This window comes from Artemia sp. Qi Xiang Cuo, chromosome 4 (genome assembly GCF_049724085.1).
Source record: "Artemia sp. Qi Xiang Cuo chromosome 4, ASM4972408v1, whole genome shotgun sequence".
NCBI classification, from domain to species: domain Eukaryota; kingdom Metazoa; phylum Arthropoda; class Branchiopoda; order Anostraca; family Artemiidae; genus Artemia; species Artemia sp. Qi Xiang Cuo.
This window is the reverse complement of record NC_142797.1, coordinates 6,383,904-6,404,533: the sequence shown is the minus strand read 5'-3', so window position 1 is coordinate 6,404,533 and position 20,630 is coordinate 6,383,904. Positions and strand designations below refer to the sequence as shown.

The 20,630-nt window shown below is 35.7% G+C and overlaps 1 protein-coding gene across 1 annotated transcript in view; it reads right to left on the bottom strand.

The window, feature by feature from the left end:
- LOC148952721 (arginine--tRNA ligase, cytoplasmic-like) overlaps positions 1 to 20,630 on the bottom strand; it is an 88,905-nt gene that overhangs the window by 51,672 nt on the left and 16,603 nt on the right. Inside the window, 3 exon segments of the mRNA XM_089088054.1 lie at positions 2,726 to 2,909; positions 13,210 to 13,475; positions 20,040 to 20,216. Coding sequence (XP_088944180.1) covers positions 2,726 to 2,909; positions 13,210 to 13,475; positions 20,040 to 20,216 — 627 coding nt within the window.

The following is a 20,630-nucleotide window of genomic DNA, read 5'->3' as shown; positions in this document are numbered from 1 at the left end:
CTAAATACGATGCCAATAGCCATATAATAACGGTGAACCCTTTCACCGTTATTAAGAAAGGGTCGTCCAATTTTAGTTTGGTGTTTTTATTTTAAGGTTTGGTTTTTATATTTTTATCAGTTTTATTTTGCACTGATGACGGTCAAGCGGAGGTTTTGACTGAAATATTTACATAGTTTTTTCACTGGCTGTTAATTGCCCTCGTTTTCTTCCTTTCTTCGCGATTTTATGTTTTATCAATATTAATATAATATAATATTAATAGTATAATACTGGAAAATAGTATATATACTATTTTATTTGAAGTTACTGACTTTTTATTTGAAGATGTAATGTTAGAAATTTGATCATCTAAATCACGAAAATTGGATAAAAGCATTTACTGACCATGCTAAAACAACAATTTCTGGTCATTGATATAAAAATACCAATACTTATAAAAAAAAGAACGAAAAAATGTTGAAAAAAAGGGCAAAAAATTATCCTTATTTTATTAACTCTGTGTTCTTCGTTTTTTTTTCACATAAATTATCCTCATTTCTACTTTGTCGTCCAGTCTCTTTATTCAATTATTTTTTCGGTTTGGTATCTTTGTTCTATCATTTTATTTGGGAAGGAATTCTGTTTGTGCTATACAGAACGAGAAAATGAGGTAACCTTTTTTCTTTAATTTAGTATGGTGGCCTTTTTTTTACAACGGAAACTATTTATTAAGGACAATGAAAGAACAGATCTAAACAGATCCATGTAACTTAAGCGATTCAGATATTTTGGGACTACTTTCAGCAACATTTCTTAAAGAACTTGAACTGAAAAAAACCGAAACTTCCTAGGAAGAACATTTCTTTTTTTATAGGGTTTTTGAAGAAATTTTGACAACTTTGGTCATTCATTGAAATTAGCTTCCATTTTTTTTATATTTTTTTTAAAAAATAATTGATTCCCCCGACCGACGAGGCGCAACATTTAATGAAAAAATCTCAGGCTCAAAAAGGGTGACAGACCTTACGATCATTTCTTAATGACCAAAAAAAACGTAGAGTAGAAAGTGGAACTCAAAAAATAAAAAATAAATAAAAAAAAGTTGGATAAGAGAGTTAAGAAAAATCAATGAACTTGGACATATTAGAATCACCTCTAGGACCATTTCAAAAAAGTAGAACAGAAAGTCAAAAACAAATAAAAAGAATACAAGTATAAAAAGAAAGTAAAAAGACGTTGGATGAAAAAATCAAGAAAACCTTATACAATAGCGTTAAATACAAAGTATTGCCTATAGTTCCTCTTTTCGAAAGGAGGGAGGGTATTCCTAGACATAGTATGGCTGTACTATGTGCTTACTTTTCTGCCCAATGGTTGGACAACTATTATAGACAAACTTCTCACAAATAATGTTTGTAAATTATTGCCTAGCCGCTAAATTGGAGGGAAGTGCTTTGGACAGAAAATAAATTTTGTTTCAAAAACTTTACAATGATTTTTCACAAGCACTATTTTAGAGATTTTCATTTGAAAAAAATCCTTAAAAGCACAAACACATCAGGTTCAAAATTCAAATAATAATTAAAAGATACTGTGGGTTCTCTAAAGCTAAATGATTTGATGACAAAAAAGTCAGGTCCCGCAAAAGAAAAACAACAAGGAACATTGCAACTCTGTCTTCAAACATACATCACCAGGATCAAGAATACCTTCAAGACATAATACCCGATACATTCTTTTTTAAATTGCGGGACTGGAAATTTGTGTTGATCATTTAAAATTGATCAACTATTACAAGACATAGCAACACTGTCCTCCAACACACATCACCATTATCAAGAATGGATTTAAGACACACTTAATACCCGATTCCTTATTTTTTACTTTTACAGGACAGACCCATTAGGCATCTGTGTTGAATACTTAAATACATTGATCGTTATTACACAGACATTGCAACAATGTCTTCCAACATACATCACCATTATCAAGAATAGCTTCAATGTAAGCTTAACACACGATGTTTTTCTTTACTATTACAAGGTAGACTCATGGGTCAACTGTTTTGATAACTTAAATACATCAATCGTTTATTACACAGACATGGCAACACTGTTTTTCAACATACATCACCATTACCAAAAAGAGCTTCAAGGTACGCTTAATACACGATGCTTTTCTTTACTATTATAAGGTAGACTCATGGGTCAACTGTGTTGATAACTTAAATACATCAATCGTTTATTACACAGACACTGCAACACTGTCTTTCAACATACATCACCATTATCAAGAATAGCTTCAAGGTACGCTTAATACACGATGCTTTTCTTTACTATTACAAGGTAGACTCATGGGTCAACTGTGTTGATAACTTAAATACATCAATCGTTTATTACACAGACATGGCAACACTGTCTTCCAACATACGTCACCATCATCAAGAATAGCTTCAATGTACACTTAACACACGATGTTTTTCTTTACTATTACAAGGTAGACTCATGGGTCAACTGTTTTGATAACTTAAATACATCAATCGTTTATTACACAGACATGGCAACACTGTTTTTCAACATACATCACCATTATCAAAAAGAACTCCAAGGCACGGCTGATACACAATACATTCTTTTGACATTGGACATTGGACATTGGACTGACCTTTTGGACATCTGTACTGTTCACCTTTTGTCTGTGATTTAAACTTACTTCTAGTAGATTAGGTAGAAAAACGTCAAACCTTATAAAACGCTTGCAAATCCCCAATAGGCAGTGGATTTTTCAGATAGTCAGGAAACTTGTCATTTAAATGTGCAAGTAGCATCCCAAATTGAGTCCCCCAATCTCCAACGTGATTTAACCTCACAACATCATGGCCGAGATATTCCAACAACCTTGCTAAACTATCTCCAATGATGGTGGATCTAAAGAGCAAATAAAGATAAATTAACACAAATTAGGATGCATCATTTTTTTGACACGATTTTGTCAAATTTTGAGTCTATTATTTTATTTTGATATAACTAGAATGGTTTTATGTACTAGTCAGTTTATATATTTATGAGTAAAATAAAAGTATAACAATAATATTCATTATTGCATACCGCCTAAAGTTTGGATCTGAATTCAAGTCCTAAATTTATTTGGATTCAAACTTAAAATTTTCTTAAAATAGACATATTCTTTTACTTTTAAACCATTTTCATTATTATAAAACAATTGGGGCTGGGTTGGTATGCAAAACGAGGGCTAGCTGAAATAAAAAATATACACAAATATACATACTGTCCCCTTTTGGTACAATAGGTACTTTTATGTTCGGTGCAGCGTCAAGCAAAAGTTAAGAAAAAGTAAAAAAAGACACCAAAAAACAACAATTTTTATTTAGGTTTTTGAAACCAACTTAATGTTCTGGGTTGGTGAAGCTAGATGGCCTTAGCTCCTGTCTTGTGAGTTTAATTTTGTTTTCTGAAGTTCGTTTTGTTTCCTCAAACTAAACTTGAGCCTCCTCTCTTATGAGCTTCCTTCCCTCTCTTGAGCTACTGACACCCTTTTTTGTACCGAAAACCATAGGCTGTATCTCATATTTTCATACCTATACCAAGTTAGAAAAACAAGGTTCAATAACCTACTTTATTTATTTCATACTCTAAACTGAAAAACGGATAAGATCTCTTTTTGCGGGAGAGATGACTGCAGCCTACTACGGTGTATTATGTAGGGCCAAATTTTCCGACTTTTATGATGCGATCCTTCAGATGAATATGAAGGGGTATTTAAATCCCACCCTTCATTTGGAAGAATACATTTGGACTAAGGTTACAAAGTGAACTTCAAGGGGAAAATAGCTCTTGTCGAAGATACATTTTAGTCTGAAATAAAAAATAAAATCAGTATGTTTTCAGCAAAATACAGCGCGAAATAAAATAAACGATAAAGAAAAAGATTTATTTGTATCATAGGCAGCGCGCTAGCGCTGCCTAAGTAAAGAACGATGTGGGCACAATGTTTTTTTTTTTTGGTTTTTCTCCATACCCGGGCACTTCGTATTGAAGGAGTTGTCGTAGAAACTTCAAAAAGGGCTCATTCACCTGGAAATTGGAGTGGCTAGTGCCCTTTTTAATAGTGAAAAGTGATTGGAGGGCAACTAGCCCCCCCCCCCACGCCCATCATTCCCCCAAACACATCCAATAAAAATTTTGAGATTGCCATTTTGTTCAGCGTAGTTGATTTCCAGATATAAAATATGTTTTTGAGGAGGACACTCCACCACAACCCTAAGGGCAAGGGTTTTAAGTTATGCCCTGGGGGCATATAAGGTTTTTAAAGAAGGCGTTGTCGTAGAAAGTTCAAAACAGGCTCATTCGACTGGAAATTAAAGGGCTAGTACCCTTTTTGATAGTCGAAAGTGATTGGAGGGCAACTAGCCCCCCCCCCCACGCCCATCATTCGCCCAAACACATCCAATAAATAAATAAAAGTTCAAATAGGGATAAAATCCTTTTTTTTATTTATCGTCATGGAAAGGCAGTGTGGTCTCCGAAATTATCTACATCCAATAAAAATTTTGAGATAGCCATTTTGTTCAGCGCAGTTAATTTCCAGATAGAAAATATGGTTTTGAGGAGGACACTCCCCCACAACCGTCAGAGCAAGGGTTTTAAGTTATGCCCTGGGGGCATATAAGGTTTTTTTATAGAAGGCGTTGTCGTAAAAACTTCAAAAAATTCTCATTCGATTGGAAATTCAAAGATCTAGTGTCGTTTTTCATAGACGAAAGCGATTGGAGGGCAACTAGCCCCCCCCCCCACGCCCATCCTTCCCTCAAACATAACTCGTTAAAATTATGAGACAGCAATTTTGATCAGAGTAATTGATTTCCAGATAGAAAATATCTTTTTGGGGAGGACACTCCCCTACAACCCTCAGGGTAAGGATTTTAAGTTATGCCCTTGGGGCATATAAGGTTTTTATTGAAATCTTTGTCGTAGAAACTTGAAAAAGGGCTAATTCGATTTGAAATTCAAAGGGCTAGTACCCATTTTAATAGTCGAAAGTGATTTGAGGGCAACTAACCCCCCCTGTCACACCCACCTTTTCCCCAAAAACATCCAATCAAAACTTTTAGATAGCCATTTAATTCAACGTAGTTGAAAGTTTTGGAAATTAGGTCTTTAAGGATGACAACCCCTCCCCCCACAGCCCTCAGGGCAAGGGTTGTAAGTTTTGCCCTGGGGGCATATAAAGTTTTTATTGAAGGCGTTGTTGTAGAAACTTCAAAAGGGCTCATTCAATTGGAAATTGAAAGGGCTAGTACCTTTTTTAATAATTGAGTGATTGGATAGCGACTAACGCCCCTCTCACGACCACCATTTTCGCAAACAAATCGAATTAAAATTTTGAGATATCCATTATGTTCAAAGTAGTTGAAAGTTCTGAAAATTAGGTCTTTTAGGATGATAGCCCCCTCAGAGCCCTCAGTGCAAGGGTTGTAAGTTATGCCCTGGGGCATATAAAGTTTTTATTGAAAGCGCTGTTGTAGAAACTTCAAAACGGCTCATTCAATTGGAAATTGAAAGGGCTAGAAAGGGCCTTTTTTAATAGTTGAAAGTGATTGGATAGCGACTCATGCCAACCATTTTCTAAAACGAACCCAATCAAAATTTTGAGATATCCATTTTGTTCAACGTTCTGGAAATTAGGTCTTTTAGGATGATAATCCCCTTAGAGCCCTCAGTGCAAGGGTTGTAAGTTACGCCCTGGGGGCACATAAGGTTTATATAGAAAGTTGTTGCACAAATAATAGGCAGCGCGATCGCGCTGCCTAAGTAAAGAACGGGGACACTCGAGAACGAGACAAGAAACGGGGACTAAGTAAAGAGGAGGACCTTTCCCCACAGTCTTCAGGGCAAGGGTTTCAAGTTATGCCCTGGGGGCACATAAGAACGATGTTGGCACAATGTATTATTTATTATTTTTTTCCTTTAGAGCAGGGCAATTCGTATCAAAGAAGTTGTTGTAGAAACTTCGAAAAACGGTCATTCAATTGGAAATTGGAGTGGCTTGTGCCCTTTTTAATAGTCGAAAGTGATTGGAAGTTGACTAACACCCCTTCCATGCCCACCATTTCCCGAAACACATCCAATCAAAATTTTGAGATAGCCATTTTGCTCACCGTAGTTGATTTCCAGATAGAAATTATGACTTCGAGGACAGTCCCCCTTAGGGCAAAGGTTGTAAGTGACGCTCTGGGGCTTATGAGGTTTTTATTGAAATCTTTGTCGTAGAAACTTGAAAAAGGGCTCATTCGATTTGAAATTCAAAGGGCTATTAACCGTTTTAATAGTTAAAAGAGATTTAAGGGCAACTACCCCCCCTCTCCCGCCCATCTGTCCCCCAAACACATCCAATAAAAAATTTTAGATAGCCATTTTATTCAACGTAGTTGAAAGTTTTGGGAATTAGGTTTCTAAGCATGACAACCCCTCCCCCCACAGCCCTCAGGGCATGGGTTATAAGTTATGCCCTGGGGGCATATAAGGCTTTTATTGAAAGCGTTGTCGTAGAAACTTCAAAAGGGCTAATTCGATTGAAAATAGAAATGGCTAGTGCCCTTCTTAATAGCCGAAAGTGATTGAATAGCGACTAACGCCCATCTCACGCCCACCATTTTCCAAAACACATCCAATCAAAATTTTGAGATATCCATTTTGTTCAACGTTCTGGAAATTAGGTCTTTTAGGATTATAACCCCCTCAGAGCCTTCAGTGCAAGGGTTGTAAGTTATGCCCTTGGTGTATATAAGGTTTATATAGAAAGTTGTTGCACAAATAATAGGCAGCGCGGTCGCGCTGCTTAAGTAAAGAAAGGGGACACTCGAGAACGAGATAAGAAACGGGGACTAAGTAAAGAGGAGGACACTTCCCCACAGTCTTCAGGGCAAGGGTTTCAAGTTATGCCCTGGAGGCACATAAGAATGATGTTGGCACAATGTATTGTTTATTAATTTTTTTTCTTTAGAGCAGGGCAATTCGTATCAAAGAAGTTGTTGTAGAAACTTCGTAAAACGGTCATTCAATTGCAAATTGGAGTGGCTTGTGCCCTTTTTAATAGTCAAAAGCGATTGGAAGTTGACTAACACCCCTTCCAAGCCCGACAATTCCCAAAACACATCCAATCATAACTTTGAGAGAGCCATTTTGCTCACTGCAATTGATTTCCAGATACAAATTATGATTTTGAGGACAGTCCCCCTTAGGACAAAGGTTGTAAGTTATGCCCTGGGGCTTATAAGGTTTTTATTGAAATCTTTGTCGTAGAAACTTGAAAAAGGGCTCATTCGATTTGAAATTTAAAGAGCTAGTAATCATTTTAATAATAGAAAGAGATTTGAGGGCAACTAACCCCCCTCTCCCGCCCACCTTTTCCCCAAACACATCCAATCAACATTTTTAGATAGCCATTTTATTAAACGTAGTTGAAATTTTTGGAAATTAGGTTTCTAAGGATAACAACCCCTCCCCTCAGAGCCCTCAGGGCAAGGGTTATAAGTTATGCCCTGGGGGCATATAAAGTCTTTATTGAAAACGTTGTTGTAGAAACTTCAAGAGGGCTCATTAACTTGAATATTGAAAGGGCTAGAGTCTTTTTTAATAGCTGAAAGTGATTGAATAGCGACTAACGCCCCTCTCACGCCAACCATTTTCCAAAACACACCCAATCAAAATTTTGAGATATACATTTTGTTCAACGTTCTGGAAATTAGGTCTTTTAGGATTATAACCCCCTCAGAGCCTTCAGTGCAAGGGTTGTAAGTTATGCCCTTGGGGCATATAAGGTTTATATAGAAAGTTGTTGCATAAATAATAGGCAGCGCGGTCGCGCTGCTTAAGTAAAGAACGGGGACACTCGAGAACGAGACAAGATACGGGGACTAAGTAAAGAGGAGGACCCTTCCCCACAGTCTTCAGGGCAAGGGTTTTAAGTTATGCCCTGGAGGCACATAAGAATGATGTTGGAACAATGTATTATTTATTATTTTTTTCCTATAGAGCAGGGCCATTCGTATCAAAGAAGTTGTTGTAGAAACTTCGTAAAGCGCTCATTCAATTGCAAATTGGAGAGGCTTGTGCCCTTTTTCTTAGTCAAAAGCGATTGGAAGTTGACTAACACCCCTTGCACGCCCAACATTTCCCGAAATACATCCAATCATAACTTGGAAATACCCATTTTGCTCACTCTACTTGATTTCCAGATAGACATTATGACTTCGAGGACAGCCCCCCTTAGGGCAAAGGTTGTAAGTGACGCCCTGGGGCTTATAAGGTTTTTATTGAAATCTTTGTCGTAGAAACTTGAAAAAGGGCTCATTCGATTTGAAATTCAAAGGGCTAGTACCCGTTTTAATAGTCAAAAGAGATTTAAGGGCAACTAACCCCCCTCTCCCGCCCACCTTTCCCCCAAACACATCCAATCAACATTTTTAGATAGGCATTTTATTCAACGTAGTTGAAAGTTTTGGAAATTAGGTCTTTAAGGATAACAACCCCTCCCCCCAGAGCCCTCAGGGCAAGGGTTATAAGTTATGCCCTGGGGGCATATAAAGTTTTTATAGAAAGCTTTGTTGCAGAAACTTCAAAAGGGCTCATTTGATTGGAAATTCAAGGAGATAGCGCTCTTTTTAATAGTCAAAAGTGACTGGAAGGTAACTAATATCACGTTCGTGCCAACTATATCCCCACGCGTATTTAATCAAATTTTCAAATGACCTTTATGTTTCAATCATTTCAAGTCTGGAATACTATACCTTTGAGCAGGAGACTCCCCTCCTAGTCTTCAGGGCAAGGATTACAGGTTATGCTGTGGGGTTATATAAGGTTGTATTGAAATCTTTGTCGTAGAAACTTGAAAAAGCGCTCATTCGATTGGAAATTCAAAGAGCTAGTGCCCTTTTTAATAGTCGAAAGTGATTTGAAGGCAACTAACCACCCTCTCACGCCCATCTTTTCTCCAAACACATCCAATCAATATTTTAGATATCCATTTTGTTCAGCGTAGTTGATTTCCAGATAAAAAATATGTTTTTGAGGACAATCCCACAGAACCCTCAGGGCACGGGTTTTTAGTTATGCCCAGGGGGCATATGTTTTTTATAAAAGGTGTTGTCGTAGAAACTTCAAAACAGGCTCATTCGATTGGAAATTCAAAGGGCTAGTGACCTTTTTAATAGTCGAAAGTGATTTGAAGGCAACTAACCCACCTCTCACGCCCTTTTATTCTCCAAACACATCCAACTATTAAGTCTTAAAAAACGAAAAGATATAAAGTGTTATTTTCTTTTTCCCTGAAAAAACTATGTCAATATAAAACGAACAGATATTAATCAAAAAAAAACTTTTCCCACAAAATAAGTTTTTCAAAGAAAAGTAAAGAACTCCATTCAACAAAAAATGAGCAAAAATAAAATCAAATAATCTACCTAGCGTGAAGCTACCACAAATCAGCATTGATAAATAAATTAAACCCATAACTTACAGAAATTGCAAAAAAAATAACCGAGTCAAACACAAAACCGATCAGAAATTAATATAAGTTGGGCGCAAAATTCCTATGCCTTTCCAAGGCCAGAACAAAATTTGCACTGTACTAAGAAAAATATAATTGTTTTTACTTTTATAACTTTAATAAATTAAATAATATTAACATTTTGATTACTAAATATCAGTATATGTATATTAAACTGACCATGCACATTCATTTGTATTTTTTCAGTAAAGTGCAAATTTCGTTCTGGCCTTGGGAAGGCATAGGGGTTTTGTGCCCAACTTATGTTAATTTCTGCTCGTTTTGGGTTTCATTTATTTATCAATGCTGATTTGTGGTAGTTTCACGCTTGGTAGATTATTTGATTTTGGTTCTGCTAATTTTTTGTTTAATGGAGTTCTTTACTTTTCTTTGAAAAACTTATTTTGTGGGAAAAGTTTTTTTAATTAATATTCTGTTAGATTGATATTTGTGCTTTGTGAGCATATTTTTGGGATGATTCAAATTAGGACAAAATATCCAAGTATTATTACATGAATCTAAATAATATGACTGCGTTTTGCCACATGGTGAGTCCAGTAATCTGGGAAATAGTTGCGAAACATTTTTATCTCGGTTATTTTAAAATAAATGTCACGAAAAAAGAGGTATATTTAATCCATTTGGCTGCTGAATCGCTAAAATTTGTATTTTATAAACTGTTAGCAAAACAGTTAACAGAAAAAATACAAACAAGTTCAATTTTTGAGATACAAAAATTTCTTCCCAATAATCGAAAGTTTCCCTTTCGCTTAAGACATAAGGTGCATTCATACTACGGATGTATTTTTACGCTACGTGATTAAGTTACGTTACATTAAGCATAACCTTTAAAACTTAAACAAGCCTTTTCGCACCAGACTAGCGCAAAATCTATAAAACCATCACAGTCATCATCTAAATCATCACAATCATCATTAGCAAACTATTCAAAATTAAAAATGTGGAATAGAGTTGGAAATTCGAGCTCAAATCAAGCGTGAGAGGCTTTCTATGAGAAGTTTACTACTTATTACTTCAAACTTTGTTGATTGCTTATCCAGAAGTTCCATTTTACTGCTACTATGTTGACTATTCCGTAATATGACATAAACTTACGTAACGTCAAATTATATAACGTCAAATCAATTCTAATTGGAACTGCCAACACTACTGAAAAAAATTACTCAACAAGATTATATAACGCAACGTCAAGTCTTACGTAACGCTAATGTGAAAGGTTTTATGGCATTGTGTGAAAGCACCAATAAATCCGCTTTTGAAGCCAAGAGCGGATCCAGAATTTTTGCTCGGCTTACCCAATTTTTTCCCGTGGACTTTGTCTAACATCCTGCGTAAGCTGATCAGAACCGCTTACCCACAAAATGCAATAGGATTTAGTGTGGGAGAATATTTTTTTCTGGTAAGGATTTGTCTTTACAGGTATCTTATAGAATAATTTTCGACTCGGTCAATTTTTTTTTTTGGGGGGGGGGGGGTGCAAACCGGGTAAACCCCCCCCCCCCCCCCCTGGATACAGCCTTGTTTGTAGCATAATAAGTCGCTTTCAACAAAGGTGCAAAAAAACACCCACGGTTTGTTCTTTAGTCTGGTTGTACTGCAAAATCAGTGCGAGGGGTGAGCAAAGTGTTGTGAACAAACCAACACTGTACAAGATTGTTAAGTGATATAGAGAGTGTACGAGTGAATATATTCCTCTCATCAGTAAATGTTCGATAAATTTTGTTAAATTGGTAAATATTGGTAAACGTTGGTCTCCTTCCTTCTATGAGGATCCAAATCTCCAAACTGCTTCTGGTAAAAATATAGGGAGAATTTGAGATTAAACAGAAAGAAATATTTTTACTAATAACACACAGACATTAAATAAAAAACAGACATAAATTAAATTGAAAAACAATTTATTTTGGATTAAAAAAGCAGTTAATACCGAAAACAATCAGAAACAATTATAAATATGAAAGGGGTAAAGGGAGGATCAAGATACAGACAATCTTTGGAAACTGAAGAGACTGTGAAATATTGCAAAGTAGTTCAGGGGCGTATAAGGGGTTGGATTTTATGAATATAAATATCGATAATCAGTGGTTTAATATAAATTTAAAAATTAAAATTAAAACAAATTTTATTAATTAAAAAGAGCGTTACAACTGAAAATGAAAATAAATAAACATAAATACGAAAGGGATGGACCAACATACAACTTTTGGAAGACTTAAGAGACTGGCGTGATGACTAAAGTGAGTAAAGAAAAGAGAAACTGGTAGACATCAGTCTGATAGATTTCTATTAGTCCATGAACTATTTGTGGCAATGAACTATTTGAACCGATCAATTGTTTTCTCAATAACATCCAATAAAAAAGATCATCAAGTTACTTCTTAGTAACGTCTCTCTTCTCAAGTTTAAGGAAGGCTTTTTCAAATCAAAAAACAACGTTAAATTTGAAAAGGAAAGGAATCATGTATATGAGATAATGAGGATTAACATACAAACTTTGGAAGGTTGAACAGACTGAACAAGACTAGGAAGCAATGTAGAGGATGTTGAGGGGTACATTTCATGAATCAGTAGAATATCGATAAACATTGGACTAACACGATTTCAGCTGACGCACTTTTAATGTGAACAAACTTAATTCATAGTTTTAATAACGATCAAGCATTAAATAAAAAACAAACATGAAATTAAATTTTTAAAAATTTTTTATTTAATTAAAAACAACGTTAAAACTGAAAAGGAAAAGAAATAATCATATATACGAAAGGGATAATACGAGGACCAACATACAAACTTAGGAAGACTTTTTAAGACTGCGAAATGGTGTGGATGGTGTTTAGGGGATATACTCAATAAATCGGTAGATGCTGGTGTAACACCTTTTTTCCTATTAGGAATAGCACAAATTTTAAACTCAAGAACGTGATTGGTGCCTGTTTCCAGACACCAGCTCCAAAAATTTGAGATCGACTTTGGAGACGTTCAGAAGTGAAAAACACTCTGAGGAAAGGAAATTCAGTTTCACATCCTACATTACTTATACAAACTTATTGAGTTAATAGCTAAACCTTCTATTTTATATCTCTTACAGTAAAGTCGTCATGACTGAAATTTTTGTTTTGTTTTTAATATCGAGGCATAGACCTTAAGTACATTAAAACAAGTTTCAAGATTGCTATAAAAGTTTGATAATTTAATTAAAGCATCCTATTTTTGTGAGAATAGCATAATCATATCTGCACACATAGTGAGAGAAATTCTACCCTCCTCCAAAGATTAGTCCGAGGGTCTTTCAGTCCAAGTAAGTTCGAAAAATTGTGGCACGAAAATTACAGATGTACACATCTGTGTACATCTATTGCCATACTGTTTCCTTCTGCGCTTCTCTGGGCAACCAAGCCTTAAGGTGAGTTTCTCCCCCTTCTTGTAAGACTGGTTCAAAGATTTTCTGTTCAAGACAAATTAAAGAATTAAGGTCCTTAAATGCACTATCTGTATGTCTTTGACCCGTTACCAGGTATCTCTTTCGAACTTGCCTCAAATGGGCCTGCATGCATCTTCTTTTCGATGCTGGGAGAGGAAAACTCAATAACGATCTTTTTTTTACCAACCTTTGATGGACTTACCAATGTTCAAACTTACCTCAAGTGGCCTACGTGCATCTCCTTTGCGATATTGGGAGAGGAAAAGTCAATAACGACCTTTTTCTTGTCAACGTTCGGTGGACTGACACCCTCCACAAACAAACTCGTAATTTGACAGACCACAAACTTTTGAGAAAGGGTGATGTTGATGAAACCAAGGCCAGCAATAGACAGTGACCCAATAATTTCATTGGCAGGGATATGTTCGATTAGTGATTTAGCCACTTCAACTGGGGATACCTTGGTGCCGGATTCTTTGAGTATCTGCAAATAAACAACAGATGTATATAAAAGGGATTACTGTATTATTCAGTGACTCTTTTTATTTTATCGATCAAGTCAGATGAAAGGGAGCCTTTTATCTGACTTGATAATGTCAAGAGATCTTTTATCCGCTAGGCAGGATTACGCTCAACTCCACTTGATCCAGAGAAAGGATCGAAATAGGATTTAAAATCTGACAATTCGAGGGGATAGTGATGACTTCCACTGAAAGGAGCGCAGAAGCGTAAGCAATAAAGACATTACTCAGGGATAGTACTTAGCATAACTGTAGGAGTAAGGGTAATTCTTCATAGCTATTAAGAATTACCCACCACTCTTAATCAGCGAAGTGGTTCCATTCCACCTGTTAAGTATATGCTAAAACCGGCTTGAATCATGCAACAGGAAGTGATTTTCTAAAAGGAAGGAGACTTGAAACCCAAAAATAAAACAAGTAATACTATAAGCCCGAAATTTGCACATTCTTTCTGTGAATCAATCTTGGAGTAATCCCACTCCCAATCAACTTAAGTGCAGTGGAGGCGTTAGGCATATAAGACCTGCACAGCCAAAAAGGGGCCCGTACCACCAGGGGACCCGCAACTCAGTGTAGGCATAACCTAAAAATGCAAGGCTGCATAAATACTCTGCCATCTTTGTGGAGCATGGACATACCGAAAAGAACAATCCCTTATATTGAATGACGAAAACTTACCCTGAAATCAGATTTGAAACCACAGAAACACCTTTACAATAACATATAATTAAAGGAGGGACATAAGCGTAATTCCCCAATTTACAGTAATAGCTATTGGGCCTGGAAAATTGATACTGCACAGGGTCCCAAAAGATCTAGCGCCGCCACTGCTTAACTGTACGTAGGTATAGTAAGCATATGAGCCAATGGCAACCACTATGTACCATAACTTATCTTTCGTTTGATGCAGACTCTTAAAATAACGGTTTATCACCTTATTTGTTACTATTTTAAAGAAATATCATAGCTTACTCATAATATTATTAACGACTATTTGGTATTTATTTTTTATTTTTTTTGGGGGGGGACTCTTTTAGCATTCAGTTATCCGGTCATATATTTAGAAAACATAAAACACGATTGCTATTTGGGATAATTATTTGCATATCTGAAATACTCTCCTTATTAAAGTTATTATAGTTTGATATTAAATAGCTTTTATTTCTTCAGTTCTTTCTTTCTTAATCGCACATCAAAATAAAGAAGAAGAAGAAGTTAACTAGAAGAACAATAAAATTAAATGCAGCTGCGGCTGCGTGGACTTGAATAAAATAAGAAAATAAGACGGCTGCGTGGACTTGAATAAAAAGAGCCCAAGATAGGAGGCAGAAGAAATAAGAAACATCGTTAAAAATCACAACAAGAAAACAAAGCAATCGAAAGGAAAAACTTTAAAAATTTTATTGTGAGTATATGATTTGAATATATGATTTCTTTATATTTATTGATCCTTTGCTCCTCTATTCGAAAAATGTACGGCAGAACTAGAGGAAAAGTCAGCTAGGCAGAAAATATTTCTTAGATGCAAATAAGGAGTAGTGCAAAAACTTGGGGGGGGGGGGGGTGCGGCAACCTTCTTGTAGAGTCCTCAAGAGTAGGATGGATCAATAGCGGTCTACAACAGCTAATTTTAATCACCATTTAGCCATCGGCCGTCCTGCCCAGTGTCTGACCATGAGGCACGGTATTTTAAGGAATAAGCTGCCGAAAATGGAAACAATGAAGCCAGAAATGACTACCTAAATCATGCACGGGGGATGTCCCTGGATCTATAAAGATCCGACAATGGTGTAAAAAATATTACAGAGAAGGAATTCAAGATGGGAGAATCAATCAATCAATTCATTTGAAGTAAACAGAGAAAAACAACAAAGCTATAGACCCCCGCAAAGGATCTTTGGCCTGTGAGAGTGGAAGGCTAAACATTACATTTAACAATATTACTAAAATCAAACAGAAGGACAAAAAAGAGGGAGGGGGGAAGTGGCCTTGAAGGGAAGTGGCCTTGGAAGGAAATGGCCTTGCTGTTGCTGGGTGGTATGCTGTTCTGAGGGTCTAGTGCCGATTGGCTGTTCTCCCCTCTCTTTCACGTGCACTGTACCACATGCACTAGATCACATCCACACTCCTGCACTAACGAAAAATATTGTTATTTTTCAAATTTTTCTGTCTATCACGGATTTCATTTGCAACTTAAACTTATAAGGAACTATGTATTTGCCTTGAGTTCTACGCATAGGCTCTTCAATGGCCTTGCATACATTTGGAACATCAATTTTTCTGCATGAATTATGAATTTGGCAAGAGATACAGACACGGTCTGAAATGTATTAACCTTTGGTTTTCCATTCCACAGTTTTGATAAAGTAGCCTTATTTTTTTAATTAATATTTTTGTGTTTTCTTTGGTCATTTGAAAAACGTTGCCATTTAGTAGAGAATAATTAGGAATAGATTATTTAACTCGTTTTTACTTTGTTTATTTAAGTTCTTCGGACAATTTACTTTCCACTTCAATTTTCAGTTTCTGTCATACTTGACGAATCAAACAATTTTATTGTCAACCGCCTTACATGGTCATGCCGATCGGTGGCAGAGCCTATCACAATCAAAGATAAGGCCCTAAACATATAAACAATAAGTTTGAAATTAAAATCAGGGGGAAAACCCACATCATTCATAAATTCTGGCTTTTTATCTGCATATGTAACTGTAAGTCGAATTTCCGTTGGGCAGAGTGAACATGATTGTCCGCTTAGAAATTCCGTTTTGAGCCTTTTGGGGCATTCCAGGTTCGATAAATTAGTTACTAAAAACTAACTTTGTCGTTCCAGCTGACGCTATGGTAATAGCTGGAACGACTGAAAAGTAACTATGAATTCATTTTTGTCTTGTAACTATTACTAAAGATAGTTAACGACCTCTATAGTGAAGTAAATATTCGTCATTATCATCGTCGTTATAACTGTCAGATTGAAAATATTGAAAATATTTTAAAAATAATATTGAATATATATATAATAATATTGAACACATATTACTAAAGATAGTTAACGAGCATCTTTAGTGAAGTAGATCGGCTTTTGTGATTTGAGCCTCAACTTTCGTCCGTCCTCCCATAAAAATCATAATAATGACCATTAAAACTCGTGACAGATCATTAAGGGTGGCAACAGCAGTCCTTAGCATATTAATTCCTGATACTTATATTATTATATATAACTCTGCCCTTTCGAAACGCCTTTTGATCTTGCATATCCGAAAAGCGGAGAATCACAGCCTTAATAATCAATAAGCGATTAAACAAAAAGATAAAAATAAATACAACAGGACAATAAAAGTAAAACATAAAATAGATGATAAAAATCAACATGAATCATGTTGAGCAATACCTATGAAATTTTAGTCGCAGTATTGTACTGACCCTTACCATACCTGCTCCCTAAAGACTTGCGTGTTAAAACTCGTATCTTCAATAACATACATGTTAAGGATATCTTAAAACTTTTAAGAGCTGCAGACATTACACTAGCGGTGCGATTTCCACTATTCAAAATGTCAAAATGTCACTTTTAGGTCACTTGATCCATTACACAGCCGAAAAGCATGCGTTTTCATATTTTGGGAGGAAGGAGGCTCTGAAGAATCGAGGAAATCCAATGACTTTGTCATAAATGAACACTTTTAGGTATGACTTCCAGGTTGCTCTTTCCACACCAGGCTGCCCAGCGGGCACTTCACTGATTCGGACATCTTCATCATCTGCATGCTGATACTCCAACTTTGATTTTATGACTTTGACACAATCAATAGCAACTGGAAACGTCCAAGAGGAAGAAACGAGTCTACAGTGGAATAAGAGTCTTGGGAAATTCCAGGACCAGGCTGAAATTCCGCTATCATATGCAGTGGCCCTTGTTGCGGATCATCCCACGTGGAGAAGGCTGACGAGGCTCTCGCCACCTCGTCATGAGTGTTAAGTGATTAAGTAAGAGGGAAGAGGCTGAGGATCATTCGCACAATTGGCCAAATGCGGCATTGAAGAAACAAGGTGACAGTATATTGTTTCCATTGAACTCCAGCAGCAAAACTATATTACGATTCAGCGAAAATCAAAATATTTCAAAATAATTAAACATAACTACTAAAAAAAAAAAAAATGTTTCCTTTTACACTATCTTGATCTTACCAAAGCTTTCCCCATTTGAATTTAAACACTTAATAGCTTATTTTATTCAACCTACTGTACGGTTACCTACAATTTACCTAGAGGAGACATTCCGAACTAAGCAGTTGAAGAACAGCTCTGTAATACACTCAACCTTTGTTTCGAATGGTCTCCCAAATGATATTATCCCTAAAAAGCAGTCTGATGGTTCCTTTAAAAGTAGATTCAACAGAAAACCACTAAAGTAGATTCAACAACCACTAAAGAAAACCTAAATAAGTGATTGAGGAGGGCCATAACTTTTTAGCGGCCTGACGCAAAGATTCTTGTCATAAAAGAAGAATATAGATAATTTCGGAGACCACACTGCCTTTCCATGACGATAAATAAAAGTTCGAATAGGGATAAAATCCTTTTAATAGACAGTGATGATGATAACAGTGACAGAAATTCACAAAAAAATACTAGACAATTCTGGCATTTACTACTGAGAGTTTTACTGCTGATGACGGTCACTGCATATGTGACCGAAATATCTGGTATTTTTTTGTGAATTTCTATCACTGTTATCATCATCACTATCTATTAAAAGGATTTTATCCCTATTCGAACTTTTATTTATGGAAAAAAAGAATAGGTATATTTTCGAGGACCTCACTGTCTTTATATGACGAAAAAATTAAAGTTCAATAGAGGGATAAGTCCTTTTATTAGACAGTGAAACAGAAAAAAAAAAATCTGGATATTTTACAACTCAAGACATGGAATGAACCTTGTTGTTGAACCCTCTCATCCAATGAACCAGAAACTATTTGTGAACCGGAAGTAATTATAGTTTTTTATACAGTAATTATAGTAATAAACATCTTTTGTTTTAATTGCAGTTTATCTGCTGATGACGGTCACTGAATATATGATCAAAATATCCAGAACTTTTTGTATTTGTTTCACTGTCTAATAAAAGAACTTGTATTGGTTCGTGATTAAAGAAGAATTTTCAGGATACGTGACACGATTCAATGTACATTCAGGTTTAATATTTAAATCAGGAATCTTTTTGGCCAAGAAACACCGCTGTCCATTTGGGAAAGGGTTCGCATTACTTTCGAATCCAGGAAAAATCTGCCAAATCTTTTAGATTTATTTGCAAGAACTACCGTCCTTTTGGGTAAGTGCGTTTTGGCGCGCTAAAAGTTAATGTGGAAGCAAATATCATATGATTTTAGCTTAGGAATTTAATTTCATAGAGACAAAAAAAAATACGTTTATAACTAATTCCTCGCGTCGCAACAGTAAACCCTAGCGCATGCACACCTGATACTTATCCATATCGTTCCTAAGGAATATTTGAAAATCTTCAAGTACCAAGTGAAAATATAATCTGATGACTTTAATTAGTTAAGTGGTAATTTACAAAACAACATATATCTTTTTTTTTAAATAGGGAAATACGGAACTTTTAATGAAAAAGACCTCTATATACTGTTATGCAGCTTTTGGTAGTAGAGGGTGCTAAATTAAAAAGAAAAAAAGGAAACCTTTTTATGTTTCTTGTGGGTAGAACGTTCCGAACCCCCTTTAAAAAGGTGTAGATTTTCTTTGAATGTGCGGTTGTCTTTGAGAGTCAACAGACTGCTAATGTCTGAATTTTTACGGACGAAGTCCGTATGAAATCGACGACGGACGACTTACTGACGAAGTCGAATTTAAGTAGTGTCCTTCGTTTTTTCGTTTTGACGGTTCGAAATGGCAACACTGAAAAAAGATTGGAACATTGCCCTAAGAACGTCATCATTTTGACCCTGGGTTCCCACATACGTATATGATTATTCACATGCAAATATGATTATTCTGCCAGATATGCGAATGTCGCAGCTGTGTGCAAATTTAGATAAAAATTTATCTGATTTTTCAAAATATCATGAATCTAGTTTCTGTGGGCTATTTTAAGAAGGTGAATTAATATGCGGGTTTTTTTCCAAATCCGACGCAATTAAATTATCTAGTGTGACTCCATATAAAAATTATCACACTAACATGCAAATTTCTTGTCCGATTTTTCAGTACGATATTTCTCAATAAAAAAAATCATATATGTGGGAACCCAGGGTGAGACAACAAAAGTGAAAATCATGATTTTCCATTTATGAACAAACCTAAGATGATTCCGGGGAAAAAAGGTTTGATTTGAATTCCCTTGAAATTTAAAAATAATTCTAGCGTTTGAGACTCTGATAAGTAATGTCTTGGCAATGAGGCACAGTGCTGAAGTGCTGATAATCAATGAGCAATTAAATAAAAGAAAAAAAATACATAAAAAACTAAAAGTAAATAAAATCCTGAATCAAGTAAGACAATACCTTTGAAAGTCCCATAGCAGAATTACATTGATAGTCACCGAATTTAGATGGAGAAGATATCACCACCTCGATATTGAAATCGTTCGATACTGGATAGGACTTCATAAGAGATTTCTTGAAAATTTTCTTTAGCTCTCCAATGATGGAAAATTGCCCTTCTCCAGTTTCCGTCAGCGCCTAAAACAAGTTAAATAAGCTACTATTTTATAAAATAATATAGTTACATATTATAAAATAAGTTACAATAAAAATTACCTAGAGTACGGTATGAATTCAGTTTCAAGTGGCTCCCTGGAGATATATGGAAAAAAAACGAGAAGTGCCAGAAGACTTCCCCGAACCACGGATTGCATTCCCGTCCGAAGGCAGAATCAGATGATGGATACCTGCGCTTCACGACCCATTGGTTAGGACGCAAAAAATAAATTAGAAGTAAGTCATTATGAAAATGTCTGCAACTTCAAATTTTTGTTTCTTGATTATACAAATTCAGCTGTGAGTTAACTTGAAAGCAAAAATCAATATAAATATTAGTTGCCCAGTTATCCAATCGATTAACTTTATAAAAATGAACTTCTCTGGAACAAAAAA